The 19,167-nt window shown below is 48.0% G+C and overlaps 2 protein-coding genes across 2 annotated transcripts in view; one reads left to right on the top strand and one right to left on the bottom strand.

The window, feature by feature from the left end:
• Nucleotides 1-998: 998 nt before the first annotated feature.
• The window catches only part of dnajc17 (DnaJ (Hsp40) homolog, subfamily C, member 17), a 37,478-nt gene continuing 19,309 nt past the window's right edge, over nucleotides 999-19,167 (bottom strand). The window contains exon 11 of the mRNA XM_083683595.1: nucleotides 999-1,602. Coding sequence (XP_083539721.1) covers nucleotides 1,489-1,602 — 114 coding nt within the window. The 3' untranslated portion in view covers nucleotides 999-1,488. The remainder of the gene's footprint in view (nucleotides 1,603-19,167) is intronic.
• LOC310814284 (cdc42 effector protein 3) lies at nucleotides 9,277-12,701 on the top strand. Its single transcript, XM_083683596.1, has 2 exons — nucleotides 9,277-9,428; nucleotides 11,336-12,701. The coding sequence occupies exon 2, from the start codon at nucleotides 11,432-11,434 to the stop codon at nucleotides 12,077-12,079; it is 648 nt and encodes a 215-aa protein (XP_083539722.1). The 5' UTR covers nucleotides 9,277-9,428; nucleotides 11,336-11,431; the 3' UTR covers nucleotides 12,080-12,701.

Here is a 19,167-nt window from a genome sequence, read left to right as displayed (position 1 = left end):
GCATGGGGCCTCTGCAATTTGGCGTAGGGCTTCACATATACAAACCCCAAGGAACAATCACCATAACCACCAATGCTGTAATGGAGGCCCTCAAGAGGATATTCTTTTCATCACGTCAGCCCACAAGCATTCCTAGGAAACCTACCTACCACCCCAATCGAAGTCTGATTGCCGGTTTAACATGGAACAGAGGCATGATTTCCTCATCCAGATCACATGGTCTGCGGTTTGGACTGTCGTAAGACTGAAATTAATTTCACAGATCCACAGAACAATTAATAACTTCATGTTGCATTCGAGGGGAACGGCTCCGTCTCTTGGCTGTTAAGTTGTGGTAATGAACAGACATTTCACAGTTAAAGAGAGTGATACTGACAGACACTAATTACATGATTGCAGCACTTAGATCTGGTGGAGTGTGGGATGGATCTCTTTGGGGTCTTTTGCAACACACAAGGAGAAGAACAGGCCCTCAATACTGTTGAAACTTCTCTTCCCCTGTGTTTCTTAACAGTGGGTTTGGATGGACATTTCTGTTTAAAGTTCTGTACATAAAAATAACTTAAAGGGGCAATCAGGGATTTGAACAACAACAAAGCGGTCTCCCCACCACTTTATTTGGTAAACATCTAAAGTCTGGGGCTGGAGAAATGTTGCCATTCTCAAATACATAAAGGGAGCAATGGATGCAATGACTGACCATTCATGAGATCAAATTAATAGTTTTAACCACGTCTTGAAGCTTCACAGAGGTTGTTTTTAATTACATTATTTACAAACAACAACAACAAAAAAACAAGCTTATATTTTGGGTTCTGATGGGTTAAGATAGTTGAACTAAGCTCATGAGGAATGTCTAACTTATATTCTTCAATAACCAATGGCTATACAGTAGTATATCCTGAATTTAAATGTCCAAAAATGTATGTATGTAATCCCAGATTGCCCCTTTAATCAGTCATTTAATACATGGCATAATCATACAAACAGAGACACTCTTCAGTACATGATGTTTATTAAACACTTCATTTATAAAAAATAAAAGTATAGAAACACAGATAAGAGAGGCTTTATGAAACTAAAGCCACAGCTGTGTAGTTCAGTGTATGGCTGGGCTTTGTCTGGGTCTGGCTGTGCTGTGCTGTGCTGGGCTGGGTCTGGACCGAGTCTGGGCTGGATCTGGACCGAGTCTGGGCTGGATCTGGACCGAGTCTGGACTGGGCTGGATCTGGCCAGAGTCTGGACTGGGCTGGATCTGGACCGAGTCTGGACTGGGTCTGTGCTGGACTGGGTCTGGACCGAGTCTGGACTGGGTCTGTGCTGGACTGGGTCTGTGCTGGACTGGGTCTGGACCGAGTCTGGACTGGGGCTGTGCTGGACTGGGTCTGTACTGGGGCTGTGCTGGACTGAGTCTGTACTGGGGCTGTGCTGTACTGGGACTGTACTGGGGCTGTGCTGTACTGGGACTGTACTGGGCTAAGGCTATGCTTAGTCCTCATCGTCCTCCCTCTGCATCTGCTCTATGAGCTTCTGTCTCTCAGCTGCTTGTCTCATCCTCATCAGCACCACGCTCTCGTAGTCCCGCTCGGTGCTCAGAGAGCCCTGCAGGGGGCAGCAGAGAGAGAGAGATCAACACTAGGAAGGGCAGGTACAAGAATAACAGGTAACGGCCAGTATAATACACTTACAATCTGGGGTTGCGACCTGAATCATACCAAAGGTTTTACCACAGACACCAGTGCAACGTTATCATGTTCTGTATGATCACATACAAGCGTAAACTTAAAACAAATAATAATAATAAAAACATTATTTAGGTCATGACACAGGTGCAAACCCCCCCCCCCCCCCCCCCTCCAAAAAAAAACCTATACTCTCCATGTTAAGTTACATAAGAGAGCAAATGACCACACTGTCACTGCCTGGCTGCTCTGTACAGTCCAGTATCTGTTTGTTTTCGTGGCAGAACTGAAGATGAGAGGAGGAGGAGGAGGAGGAGGAGGAGGAGGAGGGGAGCGTTTCAGACTCAGTTACAAATGGGATGGCGGCGGTTAAGACTGGATGAGACGGGGTTGTGATCTTTTTTTTCTCTGTGTGATTGCTTTGAGAGCAGCACAGGGATTCCCTTACTGAGGAGGTATTAGAGAGGCCTGAGAGGGAGAGCCGGCCACCGGCTAATGGCTAATCAGCCCGGCTGGAACAGACCAGGCCTGCCTGCACACCAGTCCTGTGTGGTCACGTGGGGTCGCACGCACGCACGCACGCACTAAACATACGCATACACTCATGCATGCATAAACACATGCGCGCACACACACATACGCGCACGCACGCACATGCACACGCACGCACACACACCCCCTAATCCTGGAGTAGAGGGGGGAGGGAGGCTCAGTGTCCACAGAACAAACCTTTGTTTTATACGTTTAGATAGAGGAAGTCTGCTGTGCCAAGGAGGTGTCTCCTTAACAAGACAGTGAGCTGGGAGAGTGTGTGTGTGTGTGTGTGAGTGAGTGAGTGAGAAAGAGTGAGAGGGGGAGGAGAGTGTGTGTGTGTGTGTGTGTGAGGGAGAGAGAGTGAGTAAGTGAAAAGAGAGGAGGAGAGGTTTCGTGAGTGGCTCGGTGAGGTAAAGCATCTGGAAGACATCACGGGGACTCCAGCATCCATGTGTGAGAGGAAGAGGGGGAGAAAAGGAGGGGAGGAGAGAGACGGTATAGGGGAAAGTGGCATCTCTCTCTCTCTTTCTCTCCCGTGCCTCTGGATGGAGGGCTGTGATTATCATTCCAGTAATGTGAGCTCAAGTCCTTGTCTAACGTAACCATGAATTATCACGCAAGCACAATTTAGTAAATAAACAACTGTTGCATCTTCAATTAAACAAAACAAAAGGGGTGTAACTGCAGGCCCGTACACCTCTGCTCCACACTGACCTCTACTGGCCACTCTGTGAAACACACGTGATAAAGGAGGCCTGTGAAGTGATTGTTTTCTTATTTCCCCTATAAGGCCACTATAGACTAGTTCTTTTCCCATGTTGGAGGGGAATTCTGAGCACTAACAGGTGTCTGGGTGCCGTGTGAAGCAGTTCTTCTCTAGCTGAGAGATGTTTCCTTGCCTGGGGAGCTCACACTAAACGTACATGTTTAGCTAGTGCATCACACTGTAACTAAACACGGGTGTGCGTGTGTGTGTGTGTGTGTGTCTGTGCGTGTCTGTGTGCGCGGTGCTCCATAAACACACTGGGGGCCAGGGAGACTAGGGCAACCACAGAACACAAACAATGGGGCCCACAACAAAGCCTGGAGAAGAGAGGAGAGGAGAGGAGAGGGCCAGCACGGAGGCAGGACGGGGCAAACACACACGCAGCCCTCTCTCAGGGCTGAGTAACCCCGCTGATGTCACTCCCTGCCCTGCCCCCTGCCACCCCCCCCCCCCCCCCCCCCCCCGCAGACAGCACACCAGAACCTGAGCTGGGGCCAGCCGATACGTCACCACCGCCACGGCCGTGAGTCACGCTGCACTGCATGAGTCGACACGCCGCGCAGGTGGCGAGTGTATGTGTGTGTGTGTGTGTGTGTGTGTCCCACCCCCGACAGATCAGGAGGATCTGCTGCACATTAGACATGTGTGTGTGTGTGCGTGTGTGTGTGTGTGTGTAATGCAATGACTGGTCTGATGAGTTACACATACCTCTCTTTCTCTTTCATCGATGATGTGATCTTGTTAAGGAAAAGGAAGACTGCTATCTGATCTGGCAACAATATCACACAAACACTCTAGAAACCACAAAGCACAGCGCTAAAGGGGGGCATTTCTTTATCCCCCTGGTCAGGCATAAGAGTGGCAGAGTGAAGCAGTGGCAGAGTGAAGCAGTGGCAGAGTGACGCAGTGGCAGAGTGAAGCAGTGAAGCAGTGGCAGAGTGAAGCAGTGGCAGAGTGAAGCAGTGAAGCAGTGGCAGAGTGAAGCAGAGCGACAGAGAGAGAGAATGAGACATGCATCGTCCTCTCCCCCCTCCGTGATCTACTGCTGCTGTCAGAAGTGTGCCAGGGGGCTCGGGGACCTGACCATGTCCCCAAGGCCTATTATGCGTCATCAGGGCCTCCCGCTCAAGCTCATCTGCTGCATGCTGGGTCCTAAAACGGACTGGAAGCCATCAGCCCCCACAGACCTCATTATCTTCCACACAGAGAGAGAGAGAGAGAGAGAGAAAGATCACAAGGACAAAATGTGTGTTTGTGTACCGGCCTGATAAACATCTTTTGACAGTCTTTTGAATGATTTGGACCAGATTAAAAGGACTTGATGCCATCACCTTCTCTCTCTCTCTGTCTCTCTCTCTCTCTCAGAACATTGTGATCACATGGCCTCTCCTCAGCTTGCCTTCAGCTTTCATCAGTCCAATCTAAGCAATGACAGACATCCTGTTGAATTGCACAGAGGTGTCGGGGGAAAAATGGTGCAAAACTCTTGTGTGATGTGAAAAGCTCACACAACTGTGGAGGTCTGACCACCACACCTGTCGCTACCACGTACTTGCGTAACAACCATTTCCTTGTTTATAAACACGAATTCTCACACAAGGGATGCCAATAAATGATGGTAAAGGAACAATGTGTGGATATGCTGCTATCGCTTCTCTGTCTGACCCAGGATGACATTTCTGCTTCCACTGCAGTCTTGTGTCAATCAAAAGGCTATTTCTCTGGCGGGACGTGTGTGTGTGCATGCGTGTGTATGTGCGCATGTGTGTATGTGTATATATATGTGTGTGTGTGTGTGTGTGCGTGTGTATGCGCGCGTATGTGTGTGTGTGTGCGTGTGTATGCGCGCGTATGTGTGTGCGTGTGTGTGTGTGTGTGTCTGCGTGTGTATGTGTGTGTATGTATGTATGTGTGCGTGTGTGTATATGTGTGCGTGTGTGTGTGTGTCAGAGAGCTGTGCGGTGGGTGATTTATGACGGCCAAACACTTATTTAGAGATCATTAGGAGTGTGATACGTGAGAGTGTGCGCCCGGCCCTCCTGCTAAGTCAAACAAACAGCCGCCGGGCGAGGGGGATCGCACACACCACGGCCAAGCTCACATTCCTCCGCAGACCAGAGTCAGCCTTCAGAAACGGGAGAAGATCAATCTTCATCCTCTGTGTTTTCAGACGTAACAACACAGAGACCACCGAGGTCAGGAGACCGGCTGTCTTTGTCATGTCGGGTCGAAGACGGCATCCGCTTAGGTTGTGGGTTCGATTCCCCCGCGGGACCATATATACTGGATGCACTCACTGCCATGTAAGTCGCTTTGGATAAAAGCGTCAGTTAATTGCCAGAAATGATTATTGTTGGTATCATCCTCACACTTCCGTAACACACAGAGGAAGTAGACTTGTATTCCTTTGCTGTGTTGCTGCACACACAATGGACACAATCAGAGACCATCAACATCAACCCTGAACACCTGGTTTCTGGAGGAAAAAGGTTCCATTTTTCTCTTTGAAGAAAAGCCAGTGTCCCAACAGGAAACATCCAAACAAGACCACCGTTCGGTACTAAAGGTCCTCTGGCGGGGGAAGCAGCCAACGAAACAAGAACGAGGTCTTCTGAATGAGGCTGACAGCTTTGACTTTTGCCAAATCACACAATAACAAATGTGATTGATAACTGTACTTAACACATGTATGTACAGGCAGGTCACTATGTAGCTCTTGGGCTGCCGTATGTGCAAGGTGAACGCAGGTGGTTACACAGTATAGGAAGGGTCTGGGTGACAGCTCTGGTCAGTGAGCTACAGTTCTGTAAACACAGTATAGGAAGGGTCTGGGTGACAGCTCTGGTCAGTGAGGTACAGTTCTGTAAAGTGTGAAGGAAGGGGCAGTCAGCACCTAGGGGGTAAGAACGGGGGGGGGGGGGGGGGGGTGGTCTGAATTTGAGCTCGCTGTATAGAGAAAGTGCCTTTGGAAAACCTTAAAGAAAAGGAAATATACAAAATAAAAGAGAAATGGAAGTTGAACTCCCCGTGCTCTGGCATTTCTCTGTATGATGGATGTGCTTAGGCTTCCTATAATGGAGAGATGAGGGGAGAGGCCTGTTCAGCTATGTAATATTCAACAATACATCTTTGTAATACCAGAATTATGTCTTTCACATCATGGCCTTCCGGGAAAAGACCTCTGATTGCAACAGATGTCATATTAAAACACTGGGGGACTGGTAAGAATGCTGAGTTTAAACTCACTGACTATGCCAAAGGGAGTCTGGGCAATAGCAAAACAGTGGACTGAAGGGTAAAGTACAAATACACAAATTAAATGATGTGTACATTTCAAAAGAGTAGAGAGAGAGAGACAGAGAGAGAGAGTGTGAGTTTGAGTGTGTGTGAGTTTGAGTGTGTGTGAGTTTGAGTGTGTGTGTGCTCTGGTGTGGCCTGAGGAGAGTGGCTGTGTGTACTGCTGCTAATGCTAGCATGTGTAATGGTTTCTTATCTCCTTAATATGCTGAAAAAACTGCAAGAGGAATGCAGCCCTCCACATACTGTTTACTTGGGAACCCTGGCCTTCAAAGAAATCCAAATATCAAACCCCTTCATTTAATAATTACAAATAATTCTGTGCCAGGAGACACATGAAGGTAAACATTCTCAGACTTCCCTGACCTCCCACGTCCAGTGAAAAAGCACATGTCTGCCAACGCTCTGCAATTATTAAACAGGGGGAAGGAAGCATGTCATAATAGTAATTGTCAAAACCACAACAACAGCCTACACTGCATGTAGATTTGAAAAGGAACATATTGTCCGTAGCAATACTCGGAAGATTTCAGACTGTCAACAACTGTTTTACAACAGATTTATTACCAGGCACCGACACCGAGACTTTGCTCCAAAGCACTACCATCAAAGCACTTAGTCAGGTTACGTAAGGAAACATCTTCAGATCCAACCAGCTCTCCTGAGGGAGAACAGAGTCAGACAGGTGAGTTTCACTGGGAGCTCTGCCATGGGGCTCATCACTGACTCATGGCTGCACACACAGACAGACAGAGGGGAGGGAAAAGAAACAACCTTTTTGTCCTGACAGGATCGCAATATATTTCATGTGAGAGAGGGACATAAAATGTCAGCCGCCAACAAAAAAAGGAAATGCTGCTCTGCCTTCGGGCCTCAAGACCAGAACACACAACAAAGGCCCGAAAGAATATCCACAAAAGCCTCAATTTGGGTTCCTAGCGCCAGTCAAAGCAGTATCTGGAACCACTTTTTCCCAGCAACAAAACAACAACAACAACACTAGCTGTGTCCTAGGTTTCCAGGAGAGAGTAGTGGCTCAGACCCCAGAGCCAGCCCTGGCCGGAGAGACAGGGGAGAGGAGAGAAGGGAGCAGCACCGGGAGGCACACATCCAGCCAGGCCCAACCCAATCACCCCAAAGTTCGTACAGCATACCAACACGGGAGAAACTCAAGTCCACCTCACACCCCTGGTCCAATGGCAAGCCCTGTGTGGCCATGATACGGCGGATAGAATAACGCTGTTCTCTTCATTGATTTATTGCTAGCTTGAAACCATGGCTTCCCAAAAAACAAGGACACCATGGGGAGAGCGGTGGTGGGAGCAACATCGACAAAACAGTTGAATTAAGAGTTGTTGAAATGCTCAGTTCCAGTCTTGGATAAATGTTATGATAATTGCGGTTATATAATTTGCGTGAGCAACTGCATCTGTTGGAGCGGACCTGTTCTAGTGCAGTGGAATGGGGAGGGGCAGCAGGCATTCATTTGTTGGATCTATTTGAAAGGGTTTGATGTGGGGAGTAATTACAGAGGAGATTAACGTGTCCGCTCCCTGACTCTCTTACACCCTGGATGTTTGACCTTAGATACGTTGGAACAAACTGTTTTGTGAAGACGCGGGTTGTGGAGTACACGGTGACCAGTGCTGCTCGGGCCAGATGTGGAACGTCTGCAAAGACAGCGCTTAAGATGTCCCCCTATTCTCTACTTAACCTCGTCCTCGGAAAGAGTTCTCCACTACTTCGTCATTGCTATGGATTTAGACCTCAAGAACAAGCTGTGGGTCTATCAGTGTACTGTATGGGGTTGTCAATAGCAATAAACAACACAGCATACAAACACTAACCACAAACCACGATCTGCCCGTCATGCGTCATTCAGAAATGACACACAATTCATAACGCCCGTTCAGAGAAGTCCCTCCATATTCACTACTGGAGTATTCCTAGAACATTCCAATGGTGGGGGCGTTCAGTGGCGTAGCACACTAAGGCGCATACCATATCACCGCGCATACCATATCCCCTGGTTCGATTCCGGCCATCGACATATCCTGCATGTCATCCCTCCTCTCTCTCACCCATCCTTCCTGTCAATCTCTACTGTCTCTATCCCAATTTTTTTTTAAAAAGCAGCAATGCCCTAAAAATGTATTTTAAAAAAACAAACCAAAAAAAACATTCCGACGGTACGGAGAGAACATGCTACGGGGCGTGGGAATCTGGACGCCAACAGGTTATCAGGGTTATGTAATTCAGCCAGCCTGCACATACATGTCTGTGTGGGAGTCAATGGCTTCATCCAGTACTACGCTTAGGCCTATTGGCCTCCAGTCAGCCAGAATGGCCTGCCTGCCTGGCTGGCTGGCCGGCTGCTGTGGCCCGGGGGGGTTTAGACAAGCTTACAGAGCACAGGAAATCAGCAGAGTAGAGACAATGACATGGAGATTAGTGATCGGTTAGCTTAACCCCCCCCCCCTCCCCCCCCTCAGAGGGTAGACCCCACCCCCCCCCACTCTCCAAAACACACACAGGAACACACACAGGAACACACACGCGCGCGCTTTGCCCCCTGAGAGACGCGGACGCTGTGATTTCTCCAGTTCCGTCTTGTTCATCCGGCAGGCAGTGAGGGTGACAGCCCTCGTTCGGCCCTCTCCCTCAGGTACTGGGTGCAGCACAACAGGATTTACGCCCATGAATCAACGGTTTCTGCACCTCACACAACAGACGGGCGGGGTGACATCATCAGAGGGCAAACACACTCTACGCCATTAGGTAACGTGGAGGGAGGAGGGGGGAAAAGAAGAACAAAACAGCTCCACCTGCCATACACTGAGTTCACCTTGTCTAAAGGAGGCTTTCAACAGCAACACACCTGGAGTGGACTCTACCACTGCTGGGAGGAACAGGGTGCATGACTGCTGAATGGAAATGGGAGTTTAGCTTCAGTCTTATGTGAGGACAGAGGCTCCTCTTCTCTCTCTCTCAGGGTTGCTCCCTCTGCTTCCACCTGTGCAGGTAAACAAGCCCCATCATGTCGGGAGATATTGTGTCAGAGACGGCTGGTATGAGCCTCAGCCTGGCTTCCTGACAGACACACAGACGTGCGGGATACAGGCGCCTTGCGTACACACACAGCGCTACAGGTAAGCCCTAACAGATCTATCATACTACTTTACGCAATTTAAACCTATCAAAAGCATTGATCGAAAAAAGACAAAAATTCCAACTCTCTTAAATCATGTACTTCAGGCACCTTTATTTGGACAAATAGCCAATTAGTTTTGGACGCCTTTCTGAAAAGGTGTTCCAGTAGGTAGTGTGTGTGTGTGTGTGTGTGTGTGTGTGTGTGTGTGTGTGTGTGTGTGTGTGTGAGGAGGGCTGTTTAGGAACTGTGAATAGTCTTGGCAACATTGTTTTTACTGGGCTTCTTTAATTCTGACTTGGACACGATTTCGCGTTTCCTTAACATGATCCTCACCACTGAAACTGTAACACTCCTCCCTCGTCCAACTGACATGTGTGGAAAGGAATGCTGTTGTGTCCACACTCTCCCATCTCCCGCTGCTAGTAAAGTGCCGATAAAACCTTTACGGGCCAACAAAACATGTTTGCCGTAGTGCCTTACACATTTAAAGAGTGAGTGTTTCAAGTCACGAAGGCAGATCTAATCTGGGCAAAGCTGTTAGGAGACCGTTAAATCACAGAGACCACTGAGATTGTGCATCTGACATGCCAGAGATGATGAACTGAGCCCTGTGTTACTCAATAAAATGATTACAACTCACGAAACACTACATTACTGGAACCATATTGAACTAAAAGGAAGGTGCGCGGCGTTCAATCTTGGACTCTGCTTTTTAACTTACGTTATATCATCGGAACATAAAACTAACTTTATTTATAGATTTTTCTATCATATTCTTATGCTCAATTCTATATCTTTGCAAAGCATTTTCTTTGAATTGATCTTAATCTGTTCAAGGGTCATTGTCTTCAGATCAGATTAGATTACGATTTACACCGGACATTTACATTTTTAATGATCAATGTAAAAAGTGCTCTGTGATCTAAAAGAGTTGCCTACAGTGTGACACCATTTACAGCTGACCACGAGAAAGCTATATTCCCGTAAAACATAAGATTGGCCTACATCTCGTTAAATACAAGACAGGCCTACATCCCGTTAAACACAAGACAGGCCTACATCCCGTTAAATACAAGACAGGCCTACATCCCAATCGGTTCAGGTATTGCCACACATCTCTTCCATCTCTCGTATCCAATCACAGTTATGGAATCTGAGCTCATGCGGTTTCTGCAGATTAACAGGAACTCTGTAACCCAGGCAACAGATCAAAAGACGACAGGAGATCCGTAGATGACAGACGGAAGACCAGCACATGCATCCACCAGTGACTGTGTTCCTTCTCTCAGCACACGATGCTGTGCCGAGACATCCAATCCCAGACATCGAATTACTCTTGATTAGGAAGTAGGAGTGAAGCCTTGAGTTCCCCAACAGAGGTTACAGAAATGGGAGAGCAGTATTTCATACAAATATCATCAATATAGGTTTTCCGGTGTGTGCATATTTGGTGCATTCTTACTGGAAGTCACAAGTGGGTTGAAGCCCTTCCACGGTGCAGATTTAGCGGACCACACCGGCGTTTATGGGAAATAGCGGGGATTTGAAAAGTAAACATTTAGAATCAAAATCTTCAAAGCACATGTTGGAACATCGCCCAGGAGCCAAATGATGATGGATCGTATTAATTCACCAGCGAGTGCAGAGCAGGTGCATTTTCTAAACAATAGCTGCTTTTTCACATCAGGTTTGACCCAAGGGTCACATCTGGTGTTGGAAACCCGAGGAAACAAATATTGCACATCCTGTAAACTGTACTGTAGCAAGATGAAAGTCGTGAAAATCAAAACAAGATATTTACGATGTGTTATTGATGAGAAATCACCTTCACTGACATTAACCTAACCTTAAAGTGAAATTCTTTTAACATTTCTTCTCTTGCTTCCCCCCCCCCTACCAAAACAGTGTTTTTCTTGAAGATGGCATGCTGTTTTTAGGTTTCATCTCATTCCAACTCCCTTGCTGAGAAGTTAAAAGGTCATCTCAACCTAACCCAGTACGATGCCGCTGAGGACGTCTCTCTACCGTAAACCCATCTCCGTTCGCTGGCCCGGCAGGTCGCAGAGACGCCGCCAGGTGCTGTCTGTCAACATGATCAGCCTCCCATTGGCCGACTTCCGCCACGTGTCCCACATCGGCAACGACGCCCACAGCGACAGTTTCGGGGACCTGTCCTTCCTGAAGAACGGCCACAGCCTACTGCTACAGAGCTCCCAGAGCGAGCAGAACCTCTTCATGTCCTGCTCCCCCCCACCCAAGCCCCCCCGCCTCAACCTGGATGAGGCCGATGCCCCAGAGAGCCCGGCCTGGACAAGGGCCCGCCAAAGCTCCTCCCAGAGGAGGAAGAAGTGCAGTTCCCTACCCCTGCTGGACAGTGAGGAGGGGGAGACAGAGGGGGAGGGGGACGAGCTGGGGTACCATAGGGCCAGCGTTAGCCCCGGTGTTAGCCCCAGGGTCGGCCACAGCTACAGGCACAGTCCCGGCCGGGGCAGCCTGAGCTCGGGCAGGGACGGGGACTCCACTCTGACCTGCCCCGAGGATGCGGCGCAGCAGGACGAGTTGAACAACAGCTTCTCCTTCTTCAGCCTGGACCTAGGGCCTTCCATCCTGGACGACGTGCTGCAGGTCATGGAGAGGCTCCACCAGTAGGCTGGGAGACGTGGCGACTTAGCAAGTGACTTCGTTGATGTGATTTCTGTCCCGGAGAAGACTGTCAGTGTCAGAACGGTTGAAATATCATGTGGATGTAAATGTCTTTCCTTTGGATTAGCTGACTGTGGCCACATGCGGCCTGCACATGAGACCTGCTGTGATGGACACAAAAGGAGTACCGGGATGGTCTGTGGACAGAACTTTAACTACTATTGTACAAAGACATCCTCGTTCATTTCATGTGAGAATGGACCTTTGCTTTCAATTAATTTATCTATTCCTTAATTTGAGTTTGATCTAATTCGTTCATCTACAGTAGATTATCATGAGAAATCTTTTATCACATTAGTTGGTCCTTTTTTTCCATGTACTGTATCCATCTATTGTGTCTAAGATATCATTCTATTATCAATCATGATGTTAAAGGGTTAACAGTGTAATTCTTTCCATGTGAAGGGTTACCACATAAGATCTATGGGGCATAGTTAATGTTCTTCTAGAACTACCTGTTGCAGAATTAGATAATATGTCATGGAGTCTAGTTAATAATTTAACTTCTTTTTTTTTTTTATTATTATCTTAAGTTCTTGAAAAAGTAAAGTGGGCATTTTCAGTTCGGCTTGGTTTTCCCTCCATTTTCTGTCTAAACCCAAGTTCCTTCCTAAAGACCTTTCAGTGTGATCATTAAGCCTTAAAAAGGGGGCAAGTGTTGTGTTTAAGAAAAGAAAACACTAGTGCTAGCTTTCAAGGTCCTCTGGCTGTGACGTCTTGGCGTTGGGAGTCGTTGCCTTCCCCCAGTGTGTGTGTGTGTGTGTGGGGGGCGGGGGGCAATTTCTCCTCCGCACGCATCCTAGAGGCCCCACTGGAAGGTGCACGAAGGTAGAAGGTACCCCCCTCGTGTCTTTTTCCCAACAACACCATGAAAACAAACACTTAGCTCTGCTTCCAATAAAGGCACGTCAGTGGTGGCGGGCGGGCGGGCGGCAACCCAAGCCAGGCCGCAGGTTCGAGCCTCCCAAACACCGGCGCTGTTTTCTTAGCTGTAAATCGGAGTCCCTCGCTCTGGTGAGTGGCGCGCGAGGGGGTCGAGGGAAGGCGGCGAGAGGGTAATGCGATACTTCCACATGTGTTGGGGGGCCGTGGAGGAGGGGGGCCGTGGAGGAGCCGTGTGCTGGGGGGCCGTGGAGGAGGGGGGCCGTGGAGGAGCCGTGTGCTGGGGGGCCGTGGAGGAGGCTGAGGGACTAGAGCCATCTATTACCAGCATGGCTCCTGATGAGGGTTTAAACACTACCTGCTGAACAAACAGGGCTCGACCCCCTCCTTCCCCGAACCCCCCCCCCCCCCCCCCCCCCCTCCCAACCACCACCCCCACCAACCAGCCCCCACCAACCAGCCCTCGGCCCGCTCACCCACCTGCCAGGGGAGCCAGGAGAGAACCACAGCCTGCCAGGGGAGCCAGGAGAGAACCACAGCTTGCCCCTCAGCGGGGGAGCCAGGAGAGAACCACAGCCTGCCCCTCAGCGGGGGGCTGTCAGAGAGGTGATGGAGCAACACATGGAGAAGACGCATTCCTGCGTTCCCTCAGGCATTGCTGCTAACTCCACTAGCCGCGAGTGTCCTGCTGCGCGCAGATGTGAAAGGACAGCGTTACAACACCATGTGTGGGACCAACCCAATAGAGGCAATACTGCTTTGTTGTTGTTTGTATGTAAACATGTTGTTTATTGTCTTTTTCGTGCATCTTTCTTAAAAACAAGTCGTAGTGGCTTCGTTGTGCTGTATATTTTATTACGAGAATAGCACATTGTGAAACCCTTTCAGAGAAGTATGTATTGTACTGTAACATTTTTTTTATTTATTTTTTTACAGGGGAAGTCAAATTCCATGATCAGTGGTTTCGGGGTAGAATTGCTCCCGTCAACATTTTAGATGGCTTGTATTATACTGTTTACACACTCTGACGGATTGACATTTGTTTGGTTTTTAACAGTCATGAGCCGCCATCAAGGCAGTATGCCTTGTCTGTCACACTGCAACACACTGCCTTCATGAGGAATTACAGCTGTGGGCTACATGGGAAAAGCTGGCACGCCGTTTCATGTTAGGTACAGACTCGTGAGCACAAACTAAAAGAGATACTTCACACGAACTCCACATTCCACTCAGTAGGGTTTCATTTTGAAAGAAACAGGGTTCAAGGTGTTGCTACAACGAACTGAAGCCTGAAGGAAGAACCGGACGGTTAATCATGAACTGAGTGTCGAGCACACCTGCATCACAAAGAGGTTTGACAATGAAGTCAGACCTCAATAGGCCAGGGTGCAGCTTGACTTAGTCAGTCTTTACACTCCACCTCGCCTTGATAAGGAAACCAAGCCAGGCGGTTAGAATGGACTTTACCCTGGGTGACTTTCCCAAGGCTTTAACTGTCAAAGGAAAGGGAAGGAGAACTATAACAATAATACTAATACTTCTACTACTACTACTACTACTACTACTACTACTACTACTACTACTACTAATAATAATAATAGTAATAAATGCCATTTAGTTGACACCTTTATCAAAAGCGACTTACATTGCAGTGAGTGCACAATTTCTTTTTTTTTTTTTAAATATATGGTGCCTATGTAGTCTTGACTTCCTATTCTTGTCTAATCAAAGTCTCACAAGGCTTCTCCTAAATTAAAATCAAATCACATTTGTACAGTCAATTCACGCAAATTGAATTGACTTTTCACCCAAGCTCACCTTGCACGCTTCACCAAGCTCCAACACCCCTCATCAGCAAGCCTGGTGCCCAGAAACAACCGTGATGATAACCCCTACAGGGGAGATAAGAGAGTCAGGGAATGCTGCCTCCTCCTCCCAGGAGCACAATGGTAGGCAGACAACAGTATGTGTGCCCCACACACACACACACACACACACACACACAACATAGGTCGGACGTCCTTGGATGCTACGACACCCCTTTGTCTCCTCCTCACGAGGAGTCACGTAAAGTTATTCTCAACAAGCGGCTGAACTCGCACGGCTGATGTGAGAACAAAAGGCTGTAATTGGGAGACAAATTATGTTGGCGCTGCATTAACCAGCCAAACATGGTAAACCGTGAGGTACCCCCGCCATCACATCTGGTACCACTTTTCCACCAAATTCCAAACTTGCTATCATACAGAATACCACAAAAGCCTGCCATCTCACAAAAGAGGGTGGCTTTTCTACATTTGCTTAAAAAATGTTTCTGAAATACTGTTTTGATAACTGACGCATTCCTATTGTAATTGCGTCTGGCAGCGCAACCCAATGCTACTGAAAATATGCAACATGGTTTCGCAGGGGTTTGCAACATGAGGGGTCCATTTATGAAACCGATATTGTTTATGGAACGCTTCATAATGTCAGGACACATTAGATAGCTACACATTTACACATTTATTTTAGATTTAAGCTTAGGGCCAAGGTAACTCACGCGAACACCACTTCGCATGACACAGTATCTATGGTACAGGATGGCATCTTCACTAAGACCTTGGGAGAACAGAACCAACAGGGATCTCAGGGAGTTCAGCATACAGTTATTAAAACAAGCACAAGATTTGAACAAATGCAAAACCAATTTTACAAACAAGGAGCTGCATGAGGGGACGTGGACTTAAATCAAGTCTGTGTCGAGGAGAAGAGCCGAGTCAGAAAAGACGGAAACGTTTTCAGAGACCCTGTGGCGTCTTTGTCCTTTAAACTGTTCCATCAAGAAGACTGCAGATATCCATGGCTCCCAGACCTCCTGTCTAGAAAGCAGAACTATCTTGCCACCTCCCTCTCTGTTCCCTGTCCAAGCTAAACTCCGCTATAAATGAATTCATACTGATAACAACAGGCAACAGATGTCAATTAAACAATCTGTTGTGTTGGTCCTTTCATGGCTAAATGGTCTTTCCAGGAAGAGCAGAACCCTAGAAGTCCCTTATCTGCCTCCGGAAAGCGTCCAGTGCTGCAGCTGCCAACTCCAGGACCTCACTCATCCCATCCCAGACTCGGGGGCTATTTTAGGTGAGCTTGCACTTTTCAGCAGAAACGAACTGTTATGATGGAACGATCCCAAAATAGCTGATACGCTACATCTGGTTCATGTCGTGACAGGCCTGTGATGACTTAAGCAGTGTTGTATGCGCCACAGAGTCAGATCCGTATCGACAGAAACACTCTAAAAATACATTATCCTAAACTATAAAATCTATATTACGGACACAATGTTTGTCAAGGATTGTCTCGCTTCCAGAGATATGATCACATTACGGGGGGAGGAGGACACAAGGGAGGAGGACACAAGCCTACAGAGGGTTAATGTGGATGATCTGACATCTGAGAATTGTGGGAGGCAACAGTTGAATTGTTAGTCATGGAGAAGTGTCAGAGTGTCTGCGTCCCTGTAGTCAGACAGCAGATGTTGAGAGATCTCTCTGGGGGACAAGACAACACAACACCACCCCAATGAAGCCTCAAACAGCCTGTCACACTCACACACACACACACACACACACACACACACCACCACGAGCATCACACAACTGTTCAACTGTATCTACGGAGCTGCGAAAGTCTTGGCTTTTTGATTTCAAACACGACGATCATTTCAAACATGATCACTCCCTCAGAATGTCTGAAGGAGACACAGCTAGCTAGCTAGCTGTGTGAATCACAAGGCTGTTGAATAAAACTTCACATCAAACGTCGACAAAGGCTGCCCGTGTTTGTTTAACCGTCAGCTCTCTTCCCTCAGAGAGAATGATTTACTACCGTGCGCATATTTCATAAACCTACTCATTTCACAACCTCTCATTAAGAGAATGTATTATGGCACGGCACGGCGCAGCGACAGGAAACAAAGCACACACAGGGGGTGAAACTAAATCCTATCTAAATACGAGGGATTTAAATGTGTGTGTGGAGCACGGGGAGCAATTCTAAGCTTAGGTTAGGCTACCCTGGCCTGAACTGGGGCTGTACACTCAAAACACAAATAATATAATATATGGTCCTCTGTGGCTCAGTGTGGTCCTCTGTGGCTCAGTTGGTAGAGCATGGCGCTAACAACGCTAAGGTTGTGGGTTTGATTCCCGCTGGGACCATATATACTGAAAAATGTACGCACTCACTGCAATGTAAGTCGCTCTGGATAAAAGCGTCAGCTAGATGGCATGTATTATACATTAAATAACCAGAGAAGGGATGGAACAGTGAATGGGCCCCATGATAGACCCCTACAAATGTCATTGTCGCTGCATGGTGTTCCTTCCCTGGACCAATACTTGACCACCGCACCCATTTGGCCTACAGTAGAGACAGGCTATAGCATTGAGAGTTAAAGAACCACTCAGTACTGCAGGGCGTCTCCACGCATCTCCATAGGCAGTTTTGGCCCTGTCCAACTCTGCTACAGTTCACCCTGTCCAACTCTGCTACAGTTCACCCTGTCCAACTCTGCTACGGTTCACTGAGTCTGTAATACTGGGGGTCTGTCATGGGAGCCTCTGAGGGACTGCAGTATGTCACAGGCCAGTGCAACTCGACACTCTTATTAAACAGAGACGGGGTTGAAGTAATGCGGGGGCCAGGCTAACTCCGGGGGCCAGGCTAACTCTGGGGGCCAGACTGACGAGGTTAAAGAAGCAGGTCCTGCAGCGCTGGCTGCTCCTCTGTGATCGCAGCTGGCGTGAGAGAGGGGAAGACGGAGGAAGAACGTTCTGGAATCTAGACAGTCCTCAAGACCTCCAAGGCTGTCTTCGCCCCCCCCCCCCCCGCCCCCCGCCCCAGTCTCCACTGACCCCAGGCCAGATGTGGGACAATATTACTAATATCCACTGAATCCCCCCCCCTATTACGTTGAATGGGCCTCTGTAATGTGCCTCCCTCTCACTGAGGGCTAATGCGAAAATTACAACACTATAATCTTAATGTTTTCATTCTCTTCCCCCGAAAAAAGAGATCGCGGCACAGGGGTGAAGCAATCTGCGTTGGATATCTGTAAGGCAAAACCGCTTAGCGTAATAACATTAAAACGTATTACTCTGACAAGTCCCAGAGCGAGGCCTGTGAGCCTGGCGTGGCCTAACGCTGACCAGGGCCTGAGTCAAAGTTAAAAAGGTGAAACTCAGTTCACCAGCAGCTCTGTGGTGAGTGACACAGGTCTGATCTGACATAACACAGATATCAGATAATACTGTACAGCAGGGCTGGGCGATACGGCTTAAAATTCATATCTCGATATTTCCTTGACATTCGGGCAACACACGAAATATATCTCGATATTCTGTGTTTCTTTCCTTATGGCCCGTAGTTCAAATGCACTTCTTATTCAAAAGAAACGGTCTGAGTTTTTGCCTGAAATAAGAAAAAAACACAGTTTACTTCTACGAGAGGCTAGCCTCCCTCGTTTTGAGCTTTGCCCTGACAGCGTAGATAGCTGAAGCAAGCACACGGTGCGGGCTCATTTTCCACGAAAGTAAATAGTTACATTTGCGTCAGTTATGCCTAGCTCTTGATTCCTAACAGAAACAAAACTAAATCCTGACAGCAGACTATGCACTGCATGCAAAAGCTGTGACAAGACCACACAACGCTGTTCTCCGCCACGCTCCTCTGAAACGTGAATTGTCGGCCGTGGCGTGTGGCGTGTGCTGTGTGGCGTGTGCTGTGTGGCGTGTGCTGTGTGGCGTGTGCCGTGTGCTGTGTGCCGTGTGCTGTGTGGCGTGTGCTGTGTGGCGTGTGGCCACAGCCCCAGAAGCCTAAGCACAGGGAGAAAATAAATTGCACTCTTTATCTTTATTGTGTAAAAAAATATGTTATATGTTATATAATAATACTGGTTTTATCGTTCATCCCTGCTGTACAGCACTGCTTCAATGACCGTAATAGGACACAGTGTGAAAATATGAAACGCTGTCATGTTTATCTAAAGAGACACATCATCTCTCCTGTACCTGTCAACTAGTCGGAGCTCCCTCTTTCTCCATACATTCCTTTTGTGTGTGTGTGAGAGAGTGTGTGTGAGAGTGAGAGTGTGTATGAGAGTGTGTGTC

This window comes from Argentina silus (genome assembly GCF_951799395.1).
Source record: "Argentina silus genome assembly, chromosome: 13".
In the NCBI taxonomy this organism is placed as follows: Eukaryota; Metazoa; Chordata; class Actinopteri; order Argentiniformes; family Argentinidae; genus Argentina; species Argentina silus.
This window is presented reverse-complemented; position numbering and strand designations above follow the sequence as displayed.

Bases quoted from the DNA above. Each gene is read 5' to 3' on its own strand.
- LOC310814284 (XM_083683596.1), top strand. From the start codon at position 11,432: ATGCCGCTGAGGACGTCTCTCTACCGTAAACCCATCTCCGTTCGCTGG.